Source organism: Diadema antillarum, unplaced genomic scaffold (genome assembly GCF_040938485.1).
Source record: "Diadema antillarum isolate AM-2024a unplaced genomic scaffold, OU_Dant_1.0 seq00000091_RagTag, whole genome shotgun sequence".
Taxonomy (NCBI): domain Eukaryota; kingdom Metazoa; phylum Echinodermata; class Echinoidea; order Diadematoida; family Diadematidae; genus Diadema; species Diadema antillarum.
This window is the reverse complement of record NW_027271181.1, coordinates 337762-362726: the sequence shown is the minus strand read 5'-3', so window position 1 is coordinate 362726 and position 24965 is coordinate 337762. Positions and strand designations below refer to the sequence as shown.

The window sequence follows — 24965 nt, the reverse complement described above, 5'->3', positions numbered from 1 at the left end:
GAAAATTGGTGATGATCCAATACGCTTAAAAAAACAACAGAATGATCGCAAGCACTGAGGAGGATAATGCAATGTAAAGGACCCAAGTTTGTAGCATTACGTTCACAACGTTCAAACATGTACAGTTTATCACACCTGAAAAGAGACAAATTTGGCAAAGGATGCTCATATGGGGGCAAGACAAGACGGCACACCAGCCAATGAATACAAAAATTGTCATCTATCAATGGTTAAAACAAGGTTGCACACCAACCCATTTTTTCTACTGGTCCGACCTTTCTGTTGGACCAGTAGGTACCCAGTTTTTCCATTTTTTACTGGTCCATTCCTGAAAGAGTTACTGGTCCAACAGTGATTTTCACAGGTCAGGGACTGTCAGACCATTGCCAGTGTGCAGCGTTGGCTAAAATCTGATGTCAATCAATCAATGTCGAGGGGGGATATTGATTGACACTACTCATAAGTGAGCACAGGGCCATGTGACCAGGAAGTAGGCTGTTGTGATGATGACAAGAACCATGGCCACAGCCAGGGAGTACTGGAAGGGGTCCCCCTCGAAGCTGGCTGTGAGGGGGTAAAACAGCTCAGACAGGCAGGCGTCCTGCTGGCAGAGATCAGGGTCATAGTCCTTGTAATACCTGTGTGGGGGCAGAGGGGAGAGGACAGTTAGGAATGGGATGGAGGGATAGATAGATAGATAGATAGATAGATAGATAGATAGATAATAGATGATAGATAGATAGATAGACACACAGATGGATAGACAGATAGAAAGATAGATAGATAGATATACAGACAAATAAGACACATAGATTGACAGACAGACAGATATATGCACAGACAGATGGATAGACAAATATATAAAGAGAGAAAGAGATAAATACATACAAATAGATATAAAAATAGAGAGATTGATAAAACAGAAAAATAGAGGCAGAAAAAAAAGAGGACAAATGGAAGAAAGACAAACAGGCAGAAAAAGAGATGGAGATGGGGGGGGGGTGAAGAAGAGATAAAATCAGGTATGTTTTCAAGTCACTCAAAGTCTATTGATTCAGATTTGTAGTTATGATCATGTGGACATATTACAGGCTTTCTTTTTTCTCTAGTTTTTGTTTGTTCCTCTGACAATCACAGACTGGTCCAAATGAAATCATATTTATGGTTAATTGTGGCTAGAGTGGAATAGATGGGCATACTTATCATGGGCTACCATTCAAATGGCATTTTCAGTTTCCTTTACTGTAGAATACTTATACAATAGCTGTTTGATCACTCAACAAAGCTATTGACCGATTCTGTGACGCGCTATGTGTATTTTTGGCACTGGGCGCAGCCATAGTGGGTGTCTCAGCCGACCCCCCCTTCCCACTCCCCACCCCTCTCCCTACATTAGCACGCGCGCAGAATGAAAAACTGCTTTAGCCAATGGGCGTCTCGTACTGAGTGCGCGAATGCTTGCTTAGTGCGCGAACCTTTGTTACAAGTGCGTGATAAACATGTTGCCCGGGGTGGGGGAGAGCAGGGGGGGTCGGCTGAGACACCCACTATGGCTGCGCCCAGTGCCATGAAATGTCTGGTGCCCTCAACGAACCCGAATCGGTCAATAAGAAACTCTCACATGATGTTTTTATGCAGTTAAAAACAAAGTGCAATGGTCTTACATAAATTGGTTGAATCTCACTAGATACATCACACCAGCGCACTGAAGGCATTTATGGTAGCAAATTCAATGTCTCGCAACAAACCATGTCCTGCTCGTACCATACAACACCTTTGTTTACATCAATAGCCTCGATTGTAACACATCACAAACTTGTGCGACTCCTGCATTCATTTCATTTTCACTTTATTTCAACACGGTAATAAAAAGGAAACTTGCTCAGCCATCGGCTGTTATTCTGCAAGTCTGTGCATGTATACAATATAACAGAATGAAAACATATATTCAGTGACAGCATATAACAGTAGATTCAGTAACAGCGCAAAACAATGTAAGTAAGGTACTCAAAGTAAGAATCAATGCTGGAACATGAGCTCAAGTCTGTATGTAATCGGGGAGAACAAAAAGTAAAACATCCCAATCTCTTACAGGATGACTGGTGTGGGTTCCACGGCGGGGACAGTTGTGAAAGTGACAGTACTGTAGACCGGAAAGGACTGGACCATAGTCCCGTTTTCCGATGGACCGGGCTGGGCAAAGATACAGCTGGCCCCGAGGGCTCCCGAGCATATGAGCTGGATGGTGGATGTGGTATAGCTGAAAATATATGAAAAATATAGACCACAAAAAGTGAGATACACTTGTCGCCATTCATATATTCATCAGTGGAGGTGCTGAAGATCATTTTCTTTGCTCATTTTTCCACTAATAAATTATATTCTAATTTCAGGTCAGTTTCCTTCTGTTTGTGCGTGATTCATATATGTACTCAGACAGATGGAGAGGTGGACACATTATTGAAAGCACAGCAGTACAGTGCACTCCCATTATAACGAACACGGTTATAAAGAAATTATGGTTAAAAGGAAGTAAAAATTCAGGCCGCAACATTATCAACTCTATGTATTTTTATTGTTTATTTGTTTGGTTAAATAATAAAATTTCGATGTAACGAAAGAAAACTGTCGGTCTCGGGGACTTTGTTATTCCACTGTATACAATAGCTGGACACGCATCAGGGACTTGTGCCAAAAAAAAAAAAAACATGCAATGAAAAGTGCACCTAGCAATCAAAGAGGTAACTGTAGTCACAGAGTTGACTAGTGGCACCCAAAGATTGCAAACCGGTACTGAGCCCACAACAAATGCTATGCGTGCCACATTAATCTCCTATGCATATTTCCTATGCACATTTGACTCACTGGCACGGAAAAGGTTATAATAATCTCGGATCCAGATTGTAACCTCTCTATCAGGGGTAAGAAGACAGAGGACACTCACGTGACTCTAGCGGACAGTATCTCGTACTGAGGCACCCCGCTGTACATCCCCGCTTCCGTTATCAGCACCTCCAAGTTGACGGCCGTGGGGACATCCCTGCACACGTTCGAGAGCTGGTCCTGAGCGTTGACTGGTGGTTCCGGGTCCACGTAGCGCTGACCAGGGAATTCTGTCGTCTGAGAATTGGCTGTGGTCTCCTCGCCCAGTGGGCTGGTGGTCGGAGGTTCATCCGTCGGTAGATCAAAGGGATGGGTGTCTGGACTGGGGAAGTAAGAGTAAACAAGTAAATCTTTGGCTTGTTATCTTTGCCGTGATTTGTTTTCCTAAATGACACACAAATTAGCATGCTCCACGAACAACCTCAAACAAATTAAACTAAACAGGGATTACAATGTCATTGCTGTATCACAATTGCCAATACGAGGGACTGTTGAATACTTATAGCTTGGGGACTCTCTCAGAATCACTGTTGAGATATATTTTGAGCAGGCTTGCACATCATGTTATCACTGCTAGATTATTTTCTGTACACTCTGTCAAAGGCCACTTCACCATAAATAATCATGGATAACAGCACTACATATATGTTGTGTATTATTATTCTATCATTATTGCCCGAAATAGCAGACTTCCTGTCCTATTATGTTCTTATGTCATGAATATTCTCTGTTGGATTTGTTCACTTCACCTACTGACCTGTGTGTGTAACATTCCTTAAGTTTCCTTTTGCCCTCAAACTCTTTTCAATGGACTGATTTTAGAATTTTTTAGAGATTTTTGAGTTATAACTTGCGCTGAATAGTCATACTACTCTTTGTACACATACGATGATGAATATTCTGTCTATACAAATTATGGTGATTAAATTGGACCCATGCTAGGCTGTCCTACATTATATCACAGTCAACTTTAGAAGGGTATTGTAATAGCACATGGTCAAACAAAACTTAATGAGTTGTGTCCAAGTTTGCAGATATAAACAAGGTTTACAACTCTCAAAACTTCTTGTTTCTTAGTGCATAGCACCAAGGCTAACTGGTCATCTTTGTTGGCATGATAACAGAGTTCTAAGACTAGAGTTGAGGGTTGCTACCCTAAAATGTACCAAAACTGTTTTGAAGAAGCAGGTAAATGTCAGTTCAGTTTAATACTTGCTTTAACCTTTGATGTGCTGTGAGTGTCAACTGGCAGAGAAAACCTCATAGTATTGCACACACAGTCCAAAATCCCTGGTTCAGAAAGAGTTTGAACATTTTTCTAGCATAGATAAAACGGACAGGGAAGCGAATGGTGCAAGCAAATACTGATCCACAACATAGATTTAATTTTCACTGTAAAATAGTGATTATGATTACATGCTAGCTCGTTATGTGTGGATATAACACTAATCTTTAGTGCACATTGACTCAACAATGATCAAATTTTTCATTGCAATGGCCACAGCATTATTAGGTTTCATCATGTGACATCTAATTTTCCCCATGGAATTTCCAAGGGACTTACTGGAAAATTTCCACCCAGTCTTCTTCAACTGTTGTGCTGGAGTCGCCGCGCTTTCCAATCCGATTGGACGGCACCAGCCTCTTAAGCTCCGCCTCCATGTAGGCAGCCAACAGCGTGCAGTTCTCCAGCTCTGATTGGCCCATTCGAAGGATGCATCCCGACACAGTGTCTTGGCCGAAGGTCAAGGTGGTGGTTGATGAAAGGGAACAAAGGCTTCCATCTCCTTTTGGTAGTGTGGGGGAGGGGGTAGAGGAAGCAGAGAAACAAGATGGTGAGGGAGACGAGAGAATCAAGACAATTAAAAGCACCAACAAAAATGCACAGACAGGACAAAAATATGATAAAACTGGCTCTTTCAAATAATGTGATTTCTTCTTGAAAAGGAAATTGTGATTGTACTGCACAGAGAAACTGAAATTCACTTGGAGAGAGAAACTGAAGAAAAGACAATTAAAAAACACCCCAAAAAATATACTAACAAACAGGACAAAAATCTGATTAAACTGTGGTTTTGGACATTTTTAAAATCAAAGTGTTGAATTATTTCAATCGTATCACATGACTTTTATTCTACAACAGCCCTCCCTGTAAGCCAGGGCTGCACACTGGCACTGGTCCAACTGTCTCTGATCAGTAAAATTTATTGTCGAACCAGTAATTTTTTTCAGGCACGGACCAGTAAAACATGGAAAACATGGGTACCTACTGGTCCAACAGACATGTCTGACCAGTAGAAAAAATAGGTTAGAGTGCAGCCCTGTGAGTGTAAGCTCTGCATTTAACATTGTGGGAAGAAAGAACTTAACATGATGATCGGTTGTACCCTTGCAATTGTATTGTCCAACAAGCTGCGTGTGAGTCACTCTAGCGTGGAAGATTGATGGTTATCACCGTGGCCTGATTTGTTGATTATCGATAATCGACAATGAAAAATTATGTAGGAAACACAACAGGGTAAGCTCTGAGATTGTGGACTTTCAATGAACCTTTTCAGCTAAAATTTCACACTTTTGTCATTACTCACATGAAATTGTGTGATTACAGTTTTACTTCACACATTTCTCATGCATACTGTACATGTAAATTTCAGAGCAATTATTGACATATGAGAACTATGTTTTGGTTTTAAAATGGTGGGGGTTTCATTTATATCTCATTCAAACTCCTAGAACATGGAGTCAGTTTTGGCACCACTATGCTCCATTTGCTGTCATTTGCATGCTGGCTAGCAGAAAGAAAAATTCTGGACTTACCAGGAGAAAACACCTTAAGCTGAGAGGAATCCGAATCATCCACACTGTCAAAGACGAACACTGTCTCATTCAGGGGAATCTCAACGCAGCTCGGAGCAGAGGGGAACTCGGTGCAGTTGACCGCCGTGCCAGGGGTGGTGGGAAGCACCAGGGGCACCATGACAGCCTCACCGGATAGCACCCTCTTACCTATCACATAGCCCGGGTTGCCTGATCGCTGGTACTGCTCCTCCGGTTCAACCAACACGCCGCTGAGGGTAATATTTGGGGCAGGTAGGTACGTGAATTTAGTGGCATAGCGGAGGGTGAAATTCAGCGGCGTTGACAGAGACCGGGTTATGGGTGCTGATGTGGTCATGTCTGTGGTGGGCATTGCATCTGTGGTGAAGTTGTCGGCCTGCGTGTTGTTGTCGGTGTTTGTTGTCGTCAGGTTTGTGGTGGTCATACCATCAGTGGTGACAACTGTGGGAGGTGGTGTTGATAGAAATGGAGTGAATGTTGTAGCTACTGGTGTTGTGGGTGGTGAGGTGGTGGTCGCTGCGGGCGTGGTGACGTTGGCATCCGTCGAATTTTGATCCGTGTTAATTGCCACGTCAGTGACAGCTGTTTCGAGGATCTCCTCCACCTCTGTGATGAAGGTTATGCCTTCAATAATGTCAGTTGACAGATCACTTTCAGTGGCGGGGGCTGCTGTCGAGGCAGGCACCGGGACTGTGACGGGTGGCGGCACAAACTCCTCCGCCTCTTCCTCCATTATGCTGTCGTCCGGAATCAGAGGCATGGAACCCATGATGACCGTGCCAAGGATCTGAACGATTTCTCCACCTCGCCAGAACATCTCATAGCTGACACTCACAACAGAATTGAGACAAAGGTTGGTGAAATTATCGAAGACTGGCGCAGGCGGCTGGCTGAAGCCATCATCCCACAAGCAGCGCTGCGGGACCACCGACTCACTGAGCGATCCGTTCTCCGTATCGGCAAAGAGAGAACTCTGGTATAACCCGAACAGGTCTTCTTCACTGGTCACTTGAAGCTGATACTCAGAGACGTCCTCTACACAGTAATACTGGATGTCAGTTGGAGCAGTCGAGGCTTGACCATACTGACTCACCACCAAGGGCTGATTGGGACAGGGTGGGTATGACTCAGTAGAGGACCTGAGGAAGAGTAAGGCACTCAGCGGAGAGAATTCCTGGCAGAGAACCTGTTCCGGTGGAAGGACGCAGCGAGTGACTAGGTCCTCCTGGAACTGCACGGGAGATGTCCACAGGCACTCTCCGCTCAGCACCGTCTGCGGCAGGGCCAGGAACCCTCGGGAACCAGAGTCGTAGAGAAGCTCCACGGGGTCTCCATTGCTGTAGGCAGAACTGTCTGGGCTGGTGTAGTCGAGGGTACGACTCCCTGAATCCTGGTAGCTGGTGTCACGACTCGTTACGCTGGCCGTCTTCAGCTGGTTGAAGGCACTCAGATCACGTTGTGCAGGCACCGTGCCCTGGTACATCCCTAGGTATGGGCTGTTGGATGTTTGGACACAGAGTAGCGGTGACCAGTCAGCCTTGTACAAGTCGGTGCTGTTGCAGTCATGGATCGTGGTGGGAATCTCCTCCACCTCATCGGCACACGAGAACACCAGGATGTCTGCCGCATTGCAATCCTAGCACATGACACAAGACAAATGCAGAGGAACTTTGCTATAGCAAGAACTTTGGATGGCAACAATTATTTTACCATATTGGATTTCTTGTTCCACTAGTGCAAAAAAATAAAAAATACAAAGTTAGGACACGCAAAATGACTTTGATGTAACAGTGTTTTGTTACATCCATGCTGTTTACAATACAGCTCCATTGTATTTACAACAATTATTAAATGCATCAAGGTTACAGTATCCACACTTTACAGCAAACCAAGTTCTCAAGAGCAATCTTCGTTATACACTTACAGCATGAAGTGTAAGGCATGAAAATGAGTGATCTAGTAGAAAGTCACTAAGCTTGAATAAATGTTGGGCTGAAGAGGTACCTTCTAAATAGTGAACAACTGAATGGACTGCAAACATAAAATGTACATTTTCAGAAAAGTCTTTTTTTTTCCAGCCAGGTTGAGGTACCAGTAGAAAATGACAGATAGTTAGTGTGAATCATATTGGTAAGGCATAATTTGAATAGAATTGTATTTCACAAGATGTAATTTTTATGGTAGGTAAGAGGAAACCAATACAGTGCAACCAAAAGAAAAAGTTTATTCCTGAACTTTGTCTACGTTGACACAGCTCCATGCATGTGTTGAGATGATAGACCTACCTCATCACAACAGCATTCTACATCACAATGACCAGCTGTCAAGTCACATGGGCAGGGTGAAAGGTCGACATAGGCAGGGTTAGGTAGTGGTGTCTCATCAGTGCGTGATGAGGGACCTATGTGTGATGAAAGGAAAAGTGTTGGTAGACCTGCAGTGTAAGAGGTGGTGAATCTAAACTGTACAAGACAAACACATGTCTATGGCAGAAAACTTTAAAAACTTAGAATAATGGGCTCAAGGCATTTTTCAACCTCTAATGTTCATTAAATAGCTATCTATAACTTGCCAAAGTTCTTGCCAAAGATTTTGTTCATTAGCATTCAGTCCATTCCCCAAACTTTACCACTTCACTGGAGTATGCAGACACAAAGAATGGGTACTGAAGGGTCAGTGAGGATCTTTAAATTAGATAATAGGCAGGTGACCTGTGAAGGATAAAGTTGCAAGAAGAAGCAACATCCTGCACCTAAAACACCTTTGTGCCTGTTCACTCCTCTGCTTTCTTCCTCCTTCCATAGCCGATTGCCTCCTTGCTACTGACACCCACCTGCCCCTTTTGTTCTCACCGTCCTGTGTTCCTGGCCTCTCTTATTGTATTCAGTGCATGTCATGTTGTTATGTGTCTGTGGCCTCGGTCTGTGGTTCACATAAAGAGTATGTTTGCTCTTTTGTCTTTGCCATTTTAACTCTTTTGAAAGCTCAGGCCCCTTTAGTCTCACTTTCACAGAATTTAGATAAAAATGGCTCCCAGTTTGCCAGCAATCATTGAAATCTCTGCGTAACTCGCATCTTAAAGGTAGAGAATCCCATTTGCATGCCTTAAATGAAGAGTTGTATAAATACAGTGGTATGTTGAAGAGAGTATCATTTTAGAAACTCCCATAAAGTATTGAAAGTGGAAGGTAACATTTAGTACATTTTTTTGACCGTTAGATTTTGAATTGAATTTTTTTCGGGGCTCACCGTAAATTCCAGCACATTACTAGGCTACCTTTGCAGACCCATGCACTGCATGTGTGTCCATCATGTATATTTTGTGAAGAAAGTTCATCAACACTTACAAACAGTTCTATATACATTCTTGCCACACACTCTATATGTTATTACATCAGCTCTTGTACTTTTAGATTTGTGTTTATAGATAACAAATACAGAAGACTGCAACAAAAAGGCTTAAGTGTGGTTGACACACAGAACTACTGAGTAGTTGAGTTTTGTGCATCATTCAAATTTTAGATAACTGTTGACTTCCAAATTTCTAAGCAGTGGCCTAAGCAAGTCCCCTGAGGTTCATACATGTATTTAATGTTTTGCTGCATTTTGGGAGGTCTGTAAAAGGTATCCCCTACCTTTAAGCTGCACCATTCACTAAGGCTTTGTTTTTTTAATCGCAACACACATTATCAGAGCACTCTAATCGTTTTCTTTTTCTTTTCACCTGGCAATATGGCAAACTTAATTACTTCATTTAGAAAGCATAGGTAACAGATGATAGACAGAATAGTTTGGGTTCTTTTTAATCATTATCTTCAAAGCTTTTCTCTTCTACAATTCTCTTTGTGAGAGCAATGTTACTTGCATCTTGTTCACCAAATCACTACAGACTACGATGAACGTCTTCATTCAATGTCTGCGAACACTTTGTAAAAGACTAACCACCATTGGTGTAGATGCGTTTAGGGTCCTATCGCAGTTATTTTTTCTTCATTTGCTGTGGTTTACCTGAGGCTAGGGTCCAGTTGATGGGTCTCTGACCGTCCACATCTGCATAGAAGACCAGCGCATCAGACGTGTTGATGTACTTGCGATTTGTGTTAATGTCCTCCGGGGCACAGCAAGTGACGACGATGGCCCCTTCAAAGGTCGGTGTCGCGGGGTGAAGGGTCAGAACCAGCTCCTTAAAGATGTCTCCTTCCTGATCGGTGGATGTGGTGAAGTCCCGAGATAGTTCAAATGATGTAACAGTGATTATCCTCATATACTTCTATGTGGTATATCATACACACTTGACATATATATAATAATTATGTTCTTGATGTTTGAGACTGGCATATAATTGGCAAGATATCTATATTAGCTGTAACGCTGATTGTTAGCTAAACGAAACTTACATGGTTTGAATAGTGGATAAAACAATGGAAAACTAGAAATGTCGCTATGGCGACTGGTATGCCTCCGCCATAATGCATGGTTCTCCTAGGGAAATAGTGAAATTTTGAGGAGTTGACCTTGAACTTCGACCCATAACCCCTAAACTCCCTTGATAATCCCTGCCAGTCAATACATACATGTATATTTACTAAGTTCCATGAAGATACCTTGAACCATTCACGAGATATGGAGAAAAAAAGTGAAATTTTAACATTTTCACCTGACCTTTGACCTTTGACCTCATGACCTGAAACTCTCTCTGGAGAATCTTTATCTGGTAGTAAATGTATACACTAAGTTTCAAGAAAATACCTTCAGGAATTGCATAGATATGGGGAAAATAGTAAAATGTTGAGCATTTGACCTTGACCTTTTGACCTTGAACTCTTGCCACTATCATTCAAAAACTACATATTAATTAATTGCCCCATCATATGTCATCCTTGGACAAAGTTTGGTGAAATTTGCTTCATCCAGTTTTGAGTTATGGTGTAAACGGATACAATTTCATGGTTTGACCTTGACCTTTGACCTCAGCCAATTTTACCCAAAATCTAATCAAGTAATTGCCTCATCATACTTTACACCTGTACCAAGTTTGGTAAAATTCCACTCAATATTACCCAAGTTATCGCGTAAAAAAATGCGGACGGACGTACAGTCGTACGGACGTACAGAAGGACAACCCGAAAACATAATGCCTCCGGCACCCTTCGGGCGGAGGCATAAAAACTTACTTAACCTTACCTAAAAACAGGACTATTTTTGGAAATACCCTTGCTTAAGTTCTACTAATATGTGCTTTACTGCACAATTTTATTTATTCATCTATTTTTATGCTTTGGTTTGTCGTTGTTTTGATTTGGTTTGTTTGCTTGTTTGTTAAGGAGGAGTCATCAGGAGTGGTTTACCTCAAACACGATTTCTGACTGAAGCAGGATCCAAGGCGTGGAGGTGTCATTGGTTGGCCTCCGTGTGGTCCCCGGGGTGGACGGTGCCGGTACCGTGGTGACCGGCTGTGGAGTGGTGGTGGTGGCTGCAGCAGTGGGAGTGGTCAGGTTGGCAGTGGTAGCATTGGGGTTGCTGGTGGTGGCAGGTGGGGTGGGGCCAGCTGATTGTCGGAAGGAGAACCCAAATGTTACAAGATGTTTTACGATACTGTCAAAATGTAACCACTTAGAACAGAGAGCAATGATCAAAACTACAAACTGAAGCATTGCTCATCAGTAAATGCCATAAATACAGTCAAACCTATCTATAGTGGCAGGGAATAATTATCAAACTCAAATTTGATTAGCAATTTCAGCTGATGAAAAATATTTTCAATGATATCCTGTACACTTCTATGTAAGAAAATTGCTACACAAAAGTTAGTTTGTGTAGCAGTGGTGTAAAAATGCATAGCAAATTGCGATGCGATACCAGGAAAATTATTCCCTGAGTGGCCACCCAAGGGAGATGAAAAAAGTGACCATTATAGACAGGTGGCTGCTCTAGACAGGGTCTTTAACATGGCTTTTCTCTTGTGGAGAATTTTCATTAGTGGCCACGTACAGCAGGTGGCCCCTGTAGACAGGTGGCCGCTAAGGCAGGTTTGACTGTATGTCATAATAAACATGAACACGTCCCATGCAAAACAGATCCAAGTACACTAAGTCAAACATACATACACACAATGTCACATTCAGAGGCAGCCTGAGACATAGGCCTACAATTGTGTACTGTGGACACTTCACAAAGTTTTCACTAAAGGCAAGTAACAGCAGTAGTTTTATTTCATAAGTTTTTCACATTTCAACTACACCATCTCATGGAGCTGTTGTTGTTGATTTAGCTATAAGCCACATTTCATTCAGTTGTGAATAATCACTGCATTTCTACAGCGTCTTATATCTAACTAGCCTCTACTCAAGGCTATTCAAGGCTGTATAAAAATGCACGCATGTACACCAAGGACTATAAAATCACCAATTACCAATCACACAACAAAATCACTGAAGTTTCAAAAAACTATCGGGTAGATACTCAGGTGTGACTCCAAAGAATCCAATGCAAACATAAAATGGTTTTGATGTGAAACGCACCGGTGGTCGTGGGGCCGGGAGTGGGGCGGATGAAGACGTCGTCCGGAGTGACGCAGGCTGGGTTCTGGGCGATCCTGAGGCCCTGCTCGTAGGAGGTCGCCTGGTCCACATAGCAGGAGTAAGTGATGGTCCCCTCGTTTGCGGTCAGCCGGTCTCCGAGGACCAGGAAGGCGCTGATGCGGGTCGTCTTGATGTCGGAGACGGACGGCAGGAGACTGACGGTGCCCTCGTCCAGGCTGAAGACAGCGGAGGAGCTTGTTCCTTGGGGTGGGGGCGCAAAATATCATAATCTTATCTTTCAGTGATCATAAATTCCCAAATCTCAATGGTCAATCACCCACTGAATATTTCCTGTATTTTGTGAATGAAATCCCTGCCCTGTTATATTTCATGTATTGCATTGTCACTGAATGATGGTTCCACCAAAAATGTACCAATTATGTGATAACACTCCAGAATTTATCTAGACCTATATCTACCCCCCCCCCCCCCCCCCCATATGATCTCCTCCCAAAATACATATGCCAGGTATACAACACCAGCTGGGTCTCTTTGCTTTTTTATTCGCATTTATATCATGAAGGCGCAAAGGTACTCAACTGATCTGGCTACAACAGCACATCATAGAGTTATGCAATACAGATGGGTTGACAGTTGCTTAATTCTATCAAGACATGAGCTACTTAGCTTGCTGATGAAGAATCTAAAGTAAAATGAGAACAAATAATGATTGTTTGGAATAACAGGTTTGCAAAGAGTTACCAGTAGAAGTGCTGCTCAGATATTGAGTGCCATTTTCAGATGCAGCATAGCAGCTGACTTGTACAATGGTACCCCTTCGCTCAATGGTGTATGGTACCTGAAAATTAAAAAAAAAGAGGGGAAAAATCAAGATTGCAAGATTCTTTACTACTACAGGTACTGCACGATTTACAAGCTGTTTTCAGCAAGCCAGGCTTCACAGTTTGAAGAGCAATAGCAAATACAGGAGAGGAAAACAGTCTTGATCACTAAAGACTAGAATGCACAGATCATACAAACCATCAGTGTTTGAAAATGAAATGTTAAAAGCATACTCCATGCAGCCTTGCTTGGAATAAGTGTATGTTGGTAAAGTTTTAATTCTCATTGAGGCAAATTTTGGTTGCTATAAAGCCTTCGTTCTTTCTTTTGTACTGCTTTGAAGAATATCAGTACAAGTCACTCTTTTGAAACAGTTCTCCTTTGAGTCCTTCTGCATCTCATTCAACTTGATTAATAACACCTGAATGACAGATTGGATTAATGTACTTCCAGTATATACCTCCAATATGAAGCACCCTTTTAAATACAATTCATCTACTCAGATTGAGCAGATATACATCTATATGTTTAGCATAACCATTGTATCCAGTCTCATTAAACAAATGCAAAACAAAAAGAAGAAAGAAAGAAAGAAAGAAAGAAAGAAAGAAAGAAAGAAAGAAAGAAAAGCTGCACCTACATAGACCTCTGTGCTGTCCCCAGGCTGAACGGTAACATTCCGGAACTGCAGTATGAGAGAAGTATTTCCTGCAGGGGGTGGGGGGGGGGGGGGGAGGGGGGGGGGGGAGGGGGAGATGGAGATGTCATTGGTGTGCTTGGGTGTGAGTACAGTTAGTGTATCAGGAATTCAACCCCAAATTATGTCAAGACTTCCCACGGTGCAGCGGCAGGTAATGCTAGGACAATGATCCCAACCCTTATTCTAAAAGCTACCAGTAGTAAAGCACTGGTCAATGGCAAATCTTATAGCCATAGTAAACAGTGGACGGTTTTCACAAAGCAAATTTCCACTTAAGTCTACTGCCTAGACTGAAAATATAAGAATAAGAAGATTTTTTGTTACAAACTCTCAGAACCATTTCCCAGTGTATTTTCCTGTTTATCCATTTGATGTAAAATCTTCTCAATAAATGAAGTAAGGTCACATCATCTGTGGATTTCGCTATCATTAAACACAACTGTGATGTCACATTCAATGTGGAACAGGAACACACACACACACACACACACACACACACACCACACACAAATTAATGCATATGTTTGTAATTGACATAGTACTTATGATAGCTTTCATTTACTGTAAAACTTTCATCTTGGCATACAGATATCTTAGTGAATGAGCAGATCACAGACATTTTCATAAGATGCTGCATTTGTGATGTCACACCTACGCTAACGTAAGTGTACTAATCCCTGTCTGTGAATTAAATGCAATCAAGATCAAGTGACAATGCTATTGTGTATTTGCGGCCCAAAAGTGATTCACTAAATTTGCAAAAAATTAAACCCTCACAAAAATAACAGCTTTTACAGTAGTAGGTTTCTTTTCCATTTACAGTAGTTGAAAAATGTTTCATTTCACTACAAACGGGAAAAATGCATGAACACACACTATTTTTTTTCTTTATGCATATCTTTCTGCACATGATGCAAGAAGCAAGCAATAATGTAGCGGCAATTAAAACATATCACTTCTAGGCACAACACACTCACAAGCATAGCAGCTCTATAGCAGCTCTCAAGCATAGCAGCTCTTTCAATTCATCAAAAACTAGATATATCGCTACGGCTACTGATATGCCTCCGCCATAATGCATGGTTCTCCTAATAGGTCTATAGTACAATGTCTTGACAATGTGTGATGACAGTTTCACACAATTGGCAAAATATTAAAATGACAGGTTTGACACAAATGTGCTGAATGTTCACTTTCCTAGAACTAGGTTCAATTGGATGAATGATTAAAATGTCAGAGTGCAGGTATTTGGGGAACTGATGATTTTTACTTGACTTTTGACCCTTTTATAAGTTTATGCATTGAGTAATTTTCAAGGTATTGAGAAAAAGTATAATTTCAGTATCAAATGGGAAAATAGCATTATCTAAACCTGGCCTTTGACCTTTGACCTCACAGTTCCAAAGAGAATCACTGTTAGGTTGAACATGCATAAATATGTAAGTTTCATGATGATACCTTGAGTTACTTTCGAGATATGGAGGAAAAAGTGCAATTTAGCACTTTCACTTGACCTTTTACCTTTTGACCTTTGACCTTTTGGCAAGAAACTTCCCCAAAAATATATATTGGGTAATACATGCCATACATCAAGTTTAAAAAAAACAAACAAACTTCAGGCATATATTGCATTTTAAGGAAAGTAGTGATATTTTGAGGAGTTGACCTTGACCTTTGACCCCCTGACCTTTGACCCATGACCCCCAACTTCCCTAGATAATCACTGCCCATCGGTACAAGCATATATACTAAGTTCCATGAAGATACCTTGAACCATTTGCGAGATATGGAGAAAAACATGAAATTTCAATTTTTTTTTTCACAAAAATAACCTGTGACCTTTGACCTTTGACCCTGTGACCCTATAATCCACACAAAGTATCATCCCCCAAGGATATACCCTCATACCAAGTTTAATGTAAAACCACCACACGGTTCTTGAGATATCGACAAAAACAAAACGGGACGGACGGACGTACGGACGGACGGACGGACGACCCGAAAACATAATGCCTCCGGCCACTTCGTTGCGGAGGCATAAAAATTAACAAACAAACAAACATTTCACACAAGTTTCAATATGTAAAGAGATGATGTCCATGGTCTCTCTTAATGGCAGTATGCCATGGAATGGACATATCCACAATATTAAGCTTCACACATTTGATGTTTGCAAGAGCCAAACCATGTTGAACTACTGTATGCTGAAAGAAATACATTGAAAGAATCATAATGATATACTAAAGGAATACATTATTTTTCTATGAAACAATGAATATTGATTGCATGTTAGATACTATTTTGCAGACTATGTGGTATGCAACACAGAAAATATGTGACCTTGCCTTACCAGCCCATAAAAGTTACACAGACCCCCTGTCAATTTCTTGGTAAGCCGGATTATATGTTCAGTAGTTCAATAAACTTGATTTCTAGTTTTTGGTATTTCTTGAAGGAGTACTCTTTCTTACAATGAAATCCAAAGCTGAGAGCATGAAATTAAAACAAAGTAGTGTTTTTCACAGGTTTTGTAGAGCCCCAGTTCTTTCCTCTTTCACTACTTTCAGCTAATTAGGCACTTGAAAGCATGTATGAAAAATGTAGACAAACTCTTCAAAAAGAGTTGGCAGGTGTGATGATGGCTATGCTTAGAATGAACCTGAATATTCCAAGTTTCTGGACAATATGAAATGCCTTGCTTCTGTGTTGTTTTAGATCCTACTTTGTGGAGGGATAATACAGAGTGTGTCAGTGTAATCAACAGATCCATTAATTTAAAGGATTCTTGCTTTCCAAAGTAATCCTTCAGGAGGTTGGATTCTATTTTGAATTGCATATCATTATTATTATTTTTTACTGTTGGGATCATCAAATTTTATACATCATGTCAAAGCTGAGAACCCATTCTTTTTAAATATGACCAAGTAAAACAGCAAATGCTCTAACTCTTCAGGGATTTGTAATGCAAGCTCATGCATGTTCACATTTTAGATTATCAATTTGACTTTTCATTGGCAAAATTACACTGGGATTAAACCACCACAATTTATACAATCCTGTTCTCAATATGCAATAAATGATAATGCCATGAGCTACAGTTAGTTCTTTTTGAATGCTGCTGCTGCAAAAAGAAACCAAAAAAGAGAGGAATAAAGAAAAGATAAGAAAAAAGGTGTACTGAATGTAGATAGCAAAGAGGTGTGACCATTAGGGGGGAAAAGAGGGAAATGTAAGACCCTACGGTGAAAGATTTCTAGAAATGAAAGAAATGAAGCAATGAATAAAAGTAATGAAGCAGATCTTTACCAATACACATTACTAGAAATATACCAGGAAAAAACTATTGACATTTGAACTTCCTGAAAGTTGAGTCCTGCTCAGACAATAAGGCCTGAATTCATGAAAGTGGTACAATCTTGTCCATGGTTTAAACCATGGACAAAGACCATAGTTTTTTATGGGGCACCAAGTGTCGTATGGCCTATTTTGTTACGAAATCAGTAATTTTGTAACGAAATAGGCCAAGCGACACTTGGCGCCCCATAAAAAACTATGGTCTTTGTCCATGGTTTAAATCATGGACAAGATTGTACCACCTTCAAGAATTCGGGCCTAAGAGAGCAGTCAAAGTCACATGACATGGACATGGTTATTGATTGGCTTCACATAAGCAGCAACTAAATTCCATGTTTTCTCTGTGATTCACCTGTAAGGTACTGATGGATAGTTTGTTCCCTCCCAAACCTCCATGGAAAAGAACTCCCTCTTTGCTACAGTATGGAGTTTGCATCCATGTACCACTGGACAAAATCGGTGTTCAGTTTATGAACTTTTCTTCCCAGTATTTAAGAGAAATGTTCCCCTTCGGGAGGTTAATACAACTAGTGTGATCCCTATCTCGTGCAAAGGTAGGTCCTGTAAAGGTGCCTTCCAAGTTACCACCAGGTGTTTTTATTGTTTTCTGTTTCCTTTTCATTGACTCTGTTATTGGGTTGTACCACAGGAAACTTCATGCATGCATATCACATGTCACTAGTTAGTAGTTCGAAGTGGTGATTTTGATTTTGATATGGGTGTAGTGGTAGTTGGTGTTAGAGGAGTTATGAGTGTCCAATTTACCTTCTATGATAACATTTAATAAAAGGTGCATTGGTCAAATTAGACAGTTTCTGGAATTTCTTTGTTTTTGTTAAATGCTTGGAGCTGACTTCAGCAGCCCAAAGACAAATTGACTCAGTTATAATTTTCATCTCACATTATCACTCTTACTACAATAACATGATGCATTTACAATATGTGCCGTCAACTAGTAAGTACGGAGGTTTCGTTGCTGTTGTTTTTCCCCTCTTGATTATTAATATTTGTGTTTTGTTGTTGTTGTTGTTTTCATCTAACCTCTCCCTCCCCCTTTCTCCACACCTCTTTGTGGCATCATATTGTATTGTGGGCTACAACTCTAAGAAGAAATGTATTTAATAACATTTAGAGAGTAGAAATGAGAATGAGAACATAGCATGTGACAATATAGAGATCTGTTAAGTACATATATTGCATGCAAAAATAAAAGTGCAGCTTACGAAAATATTTCACCATTTCATTTCTACTTATTAGCCGTGCTATTGAAGCAGCTGCAGAGCGCATTCTGAAAAGCATATGTTTCAGATGTTTGTTTGATTTACCATCACTAGAGACAGAATTTCCATAAGCTGAAAAGGAATGGGTCAGAAATAATAAGCAGTAAAGAGAAATATACAACTACATTATGATGTAATTACAAATTTAAAAAGTAGATACTTGTTCTTCTATTGATGAAAACATAATTAAAATATCAACAGGTATGAAACTGAATGAGAGAGCATTATGACTTTAAAATGTGACAAAAAAGGAGAAAATGAAATCCAATGATGACATATATATCTTTGAAAAGGAATGATCATCTGGTATCTATCTTACCATATTACTAGGTTAGATGAAACAACAAATGAATCTATGGGTACTTATAGGAAAATGATTGGCTCTGAAAAGAAAACATCATACAAGGAGTAAATTGGCCGGAAAATAGATGTGATACATGCTGACATTGTGTCAAGGAGAAAGGGAATAAAAAAATTACAGTCATGCAAGTGGAAAATTGGAACACTGCTCATGAAAATTGCATTTTTTTTAAGTCTCCTAAAAACTTTGACCTGATGAAGTCAGGGAAAAAAAAACAGTAGAATAAGAGCACTATTAAAGACAGAGACTAAATCTTTTTACTACATGCTGGGCTAAGATTTACCAAGAAAGAGAAGAAAAAACATGAGAAAACAAGTGCATTCAAACAGACTGAAATCATACTACGATAATTTATTAGTTATCACAGCAAAGAACTTTGTTTGCAGTCAGATTGAAAAAAAAAAAACTCTTTTAAGGAAATAACAAATAACAATGACTGCCAAGACGATGTAAATTGTTACCAAAACAGTCACATTATTTTGCAATTTTGTGCTTACGTGTTTTTCACAAGTTTCTGAAAACAAAAACTGTTTGTTTTTGCTTCAAGAGAAGAGATTGAATCATGCAATCTACAAGAGACACATGAATTCCACATAAATATGAAGTAAGGATAGCGTGGGAATATACATTTCAAAGAATGTTAGAGACACACCCACTATATCAAACTTTGATATCACAACTTACCATCTATCACTCCGGTGACCGCACAGGAAATATTGACTGGGAAGTCAACCACAAGTTCACTAATGCAACAAGAAAGATACTAAGAATGATGATGATAATGATGATGATGATGATGATGATGATGATGATGATGATGATGATGTGAAAATAATGATTATCATCCTCATCATCATCATTATCATACTAACAACAATGCTACAGTGCACTCCTCTTTTAATGAAGACAGTTATAATGAAATTCTTGTTAAAACGGAATCAAAGTCAGGTCAAACTAGATATATCGCTACGGCGACTGACATGCCTCCGCCATAATGCATGGTTCTCCTAATAGGTCTATAGTACAATGTCTTGACAATGTGTGATGACAGTTTCAAACAATTGGCAAAATATTAAAATGACAGGTTTGACACATATGTGCTGAATGTTCACTTTCCTAGAACTAGGTTCAATTGGATGAATGATTAAAATGTCAGAGTGCAGGTATTTGGGGAACTGATGATTTTTACTTGACTTTTGACCCTTTTATAAGTTTATGCATTGAGTAATTTTTCAAGGTATTGAGAAAAAGTATAATTTCAGTATCAAATGGGAAAATAGCATTATCTTAACCTGGCCTTTGACCTTTTACCTCACAGTTCCAAAGAGAATCACTGTTAGGTTGAACATGCATAAATATGTAAGTTTCATGATGATACCTTGAGTTACTTTTGAGATATGGAGGAAAAAGTGCAATTCAGCACTTTCACTTGACCTTTGACCTTTTGACCTTTGACCTTTTGGCAAGAAACTTCCCACAGAATATATATTGGATAATACATGTATACATCAAGTTAAAAAAAAAAAAAACCTTCATTCATTGCATAAATATAAGGAAAGTAGTGATATTTTGAGGAGTTGACCTTGACCTTTGACCCCCCTGACCTTTGACCCATGACCCCCAACTTCCCTAGATAATCACTGCCCATCGGTACAAGCATATATACTAAGTTCCATGAAGATACCTTGAACCATTTGCGAGATATGGAGAAAAACATGAAATTTCAAAAAAAAATTTCACAAAATAACCTGTGACCTTTGACCCTGTGACCCTAAAATCCACACAAAGTATTATCCCCCAAGGATATACCCTCATACCAAGTTCGATGTAAAACCACCACACGGTTCTTGAGATATCGACAAAAACAAAACGGGACGGACGGACGGACGGACGGACGACCCGAAAACATAATGCCTCCGGCCACTTCGTTGCGGAGGCATAAAATTATTATCTGTACATTTTTACACCCTATGCTCTTTGGGTATAATAAAATTTTGTTATAACAAAAGAAAACTGCCAGTCTCAAGGACTTTGTTATGATGGGAGTAAATTGTTTTGTACTTTACAGCTGGAATGCACCTATCAACAAAGTACGTATCAATTCAAATTACTTTCAAGTACTACTTGATAGGTTTCATAGTAAGATTTATAGTCTGCAAACTAGCACAAAATAGAAAGATGATCAAGGAATCTGTTATAGAAGAATATGTGGGAATACATAGTGGCCTAAAACATAAGAAATAATAAAGTTTGTGATCAAAATCACATAAAGAAAGGAATTTTTTCAGATTCAAAAAGTTATTTTAGATATAAATAAATGAATATATACATAAAGTTTTCAGAGAGCTCACCTTAGTTCAACCTGTACATCAGCTGTTGTGATAGTAGGAGAGTTGGGCACTGTGATCACAGGTTCACAGAAGCTTACTACAGGGCTCTTCTTCACCGCTACATTCCTGAGTAGAGTACATGAAGAATGAATCATATTGTCATCAAAGATATATTGATGATATATAAGAAATCATTGCATAAATAATATCCTATACTTTTTGTCATATGAATGAAATAAACATGTGTAAATGTTGAAAAAATATGGTTACCTCCACATGAGGCTTCTATTTTGATTGGTATCTAGATGACAATTTTGGAATTTTGTATCCACAAGCTATGTTATTTCAAGCAATTGTAAGGATTTAATACCGTGAGCCAACTGCTGGTCTTATTTTGTATTTCTTGCGGCTATATTTTGACATGACACAACTATTTGATTGACCACTTCTCTTGCATATCTCTGAAACAAGAAGTTTATTTGTTTTTGAACACACACTGAAAGACAAGGGGAAAACAGAATGAGTGACACCAATGCCTCTCATTCTTTTCCTTAGGAGATTTGTAACAGATGGCAAACAGTATCAACCACGCACATTATTCTTCCTGCCATACAAAAGAATGACTGAACATAGAATGGAATACATACATACTGTGCTTCCATGGATACATACCCTGTTGGACCTCCGGATGTTTCAAAGTTGAAGTACGCCGTGGTGCCCGTACTATCGGGGGATGTCTCGCCCCTACATTGCACCTCCACAGGCCGACCCTGCTCTTCAACACTGTAAGGCAAACAGATATTGTTCACATTTTTTTAATTCTTGTTCAATCGAAACAGGCAACTCAATTCTACAGAATTCCCATAACATTCACTCAATTACAATCTTTTTTAAGTTATAGTTTCCTACATGGCAGTTGTCATTTAGAAAATGGACTAATAAAATATCTGCCTACAACCATTGCAACATACTGATATAAAAAAATCAAAACCTTAGGAACATTTTAATGAAAGTAAGATGTCTTGGTTGATGGTAAGGGGATGATGGGCAAACATATCACGACATGATGTAACACTGCTGGCAACTGTTTCAAGAATAATGTTTGTAAAATCTATTTAATATGTGGATTTTAGTCCCCTGTGGATGCTTCGCATTTCATCAATCAACTTTCTTTAAAAATCAATTACATAAGCCAAAATTGTCACATGCACAAAGCAATATTACTGACATTGGGATTATTATTCATCATTGGTGCCCTCTGAATGAATATCCTCCTCTTACCTGAAGGGAACTAAACCAGAGACGTCAGGAGCAGTGATCAAAATGTCTGTAAGACTGACTATTGTGTCTCCTGGAGTATACAGTGTGGTGATGTTGCAACTGATGATGACCTTCAATATAAAAAAAAGAACCACAAACAAACATGATGATCGGCATGCACCAGCTATGTCAGCTAGTGGGAAAACAACTCTTTTACAGCGACCGATCTGAAGAAGCCTACAGATCCAGTTCAGGCGAAAGTCTAATCAAACAGGCAATTTGCAACTGATTGTGACAAAATGAACTTTTATCCAGTTGACATTCCAATCAGATGAATCTTTTCAGCAAGTCATACATTGTTTGAATGTGTTTCATGGCTTTGCATTTACAAATGCAAGTCTAACAGGGCAATGTGCCACAATCTCGCTTGCCCACTGGCTCAGCATAAATAAATTCACAGTTGGGCAAGTAAAATGAATTCACCTCATCTGTATTAAGTACAGGGCCTTGCCAACAAACTGTTAAAGAAAAAAAAAAATCTCTTGTCATACCCTTCCGAGGTCTTCCAAGCTCTGTAATGGAAAACACTTTACAAAAGCATCCAAATTTGACTGGTTCATTCCTTACATCTTCATCGATGAATTCTGTTCCATTAACTGATGGTGACCCGGTAGCACTGTCATAGAGTAGTAGGGAGACATTGAGGGTTCCCTCATCCTCATTGAGAGTGACGCTGGTGAGGGGGGCATCCTCGTAGGGGGATGGACGCAGGCTTACTACCCCATAATCTGGTAGGAAAGGGAGGGGTGAGAGGAAGACATCATTATAAGTTACTCAGATGAGTATATTTTTTAGCAAAGAGGTCAAGGTTCATGTCATCTACTGCTTTCCGGGCAGCGACACTACCACAAGGCTATTTCTCGTTGCCGGCAGTGACACGATCTTACAAATTTCATTTGTATAGGGAGACGACAAATTGAAGAAAATTCACACCTCACCTCTTGACAGATCTTATCAACCTTCATCCTTCTGATTAATATTCTCTTGTCATTCAAAAGAGTTCATCTTGAACATCTTGGAATTCATAATTTGGATCTTGGACTGTCTAATGTGGTCTAGACTCTAGCGTTTTGAATACATTCGATTATGCCACCCAGCCATAGGGGAAAAATAAGCAATTCTTGGGGCACCGGGCGCTACCACTAGCACTACTGCAGTTTGGTACCCCTTAGGCGCTACGGTAATGCTGGTTATGCATATGCATCTCTACCTGTCTAAACCGTGGCGTTAGGCCCCTACTCCCAAGTCTCAGTCAGGATAGTAGGGGCAAGGCCAGGGTTTGCTAGATGTTGTGGCATAAAGTGAAGAGTAAATTTATCATGTTTATGTCAATAAATTATGGAGTAAACTTAAACTGCATTAGCGCCGCGTCACAATTGGCAGGAAGGGCAGACAGATATGCAGATCAGATTGTAGACTAAATCTAGTTGTAAATTTTACTCATATAGTCGGTACCTGTAGTCGTACGCGTAGTAAGAGTAACACGTTAGAACTGTAGAGTCTAGTAAATTTACAACTACAAGTAGCTAGTACCGTAGTTATGGGTAAACTCGGCCTAGCGGGTAAAGTCGGCCGCCAGCGCACACAGTACAATTTTATGTACTGTGCGCGCTGGCGGCCGACTTTACCCGCTAGGCCGAGTTTACCCATAACTATGGTATATAGTAATACACTTGGGTGACCCGCACCTCCCCATAGTTAATGTTTATGCATATTTGAATCACATTTCGTCACTGAAATTCTATGAAATCCCACTCACATACAGAAAAAATGCTGAAGATTCCAACTGAACCGGCCACAACTTGCACAAGTTTATTGATTGGTACCGGAAATTTGCAGCTATCGTCCTCAAACGCGAACGTCGCGATGCGAAAAAGTTGTGCGCTAAGGAAGGGGCCCGCAACTCGCCACCCGCGCTCCCATAGACAAAAGCACGTAAAAGATGTGTGCGGGTGACCGTGATGATACCTATGCTATCAAGAAGATAGGGCCTAAATATCTATATATTCACGTACGGTATTCCCAATCTGCCAATACAAATTCGAAATTTTCACGAAAAACTGCTCATTTTTCACCACAGTTTGCTTGTTTGTGGTAACCCTGCCAGGTCTCAAATTTTTAAAGGGATACTGAACACAGTCCTGGGCATAAATTTTTACTCAGTGCGCTTGTAACAATTTTAAGCAGGGCGGCGGTATTCAGACCCCTGGCCTGGCGAGGTGCGTGCGGGTACCTCGTAGGGCCCAGCGAACAGTCACACATATTTGAATATGTGGGACTTATATGTAGTTTGTAGGACGCAGCCGCAGGCCATGGCTTCATACAAATAAGGTTGCAATTAATGACTGATGGCATATTTTCACATACCTTGACCCTGCACATGAGGTAAAAGTATCTGTATCAGAATCAGAGGCCAGATCATCGTACAATGTGGTCGACGAGATTTTTACTTGTCATTTTTAGCCAGGCATTTCTGTTCACTCGCTCGCTTCTTTGGTTGATTGGCAACAATGCATGACGAGTGAGCCCTCTAGT

General features: G+C 40.2%; 1 protein-coding gene across 1 annotated transcript; it reads right to left on the bottom strand.

Moving 5' to 3' along the window:
- Positions 1-90: 90 nt before the first annotated feature.
- Positions 91-24927, bottom strand: LOC139726593 (uncharacterized). The gene is made up of 18 exons (XM_071637583.1): positions 24798-24927; positions 22998-23158; positions 22392-22501; positions 21783-21893; positions 21132-21236; positions 19465-19523; positions 18465-18491; positions 13726-13793; positions 13005-13101; positions 12243-12503; positions 11070-11269; positions 9730-9922; positions 8007-8122; positions 5701-7357; positions 4448-4670; positions 2945-3205; positions 2093-2260; positions 91-638 (listed from the first exon to the last, which is right to left on the bottom strand). Exons 1-18 carry the CDS (start codon positions 24850-24852, stop codon positions 458-460), a joined length of 4053 nt encoding a protein of 1350 aa, XP_071493684.1. The 5' UTR covers positions 24853-24927; the 3' UTR covers positions 91-457.
- Positions 24928-24965: the final 38 nt, after the last annotated feature.

What these genes read in the sequence shown, in the direction of transcription:
- LOC139726593 (XM_071637583.1), bottom strand. Translation starts at nt 24,852, where the DNA reads ATGATCTGGCCTCTGATTCTGATACAGATACTTTTACCTCATGTGCAG. An exon ending in TCTGGTTTAGTTCCCTTCAG is followed by an intron (nt 21,894 to 22,391) that starts GTAAGAGGAGGA and finishes TTTGCCTTACAG; the next exon opens with TGTTGAAGAGCAGGGTCGGC. An exon ending in ATACTGTCCGCTAGAGTCAC is followed by an intron (nt 2,261 to 2,944) that starts GTGAGTGTCCTC and finishes ATATATTTTCAG; the next exon opens with CTATACCACATCCACCATCC.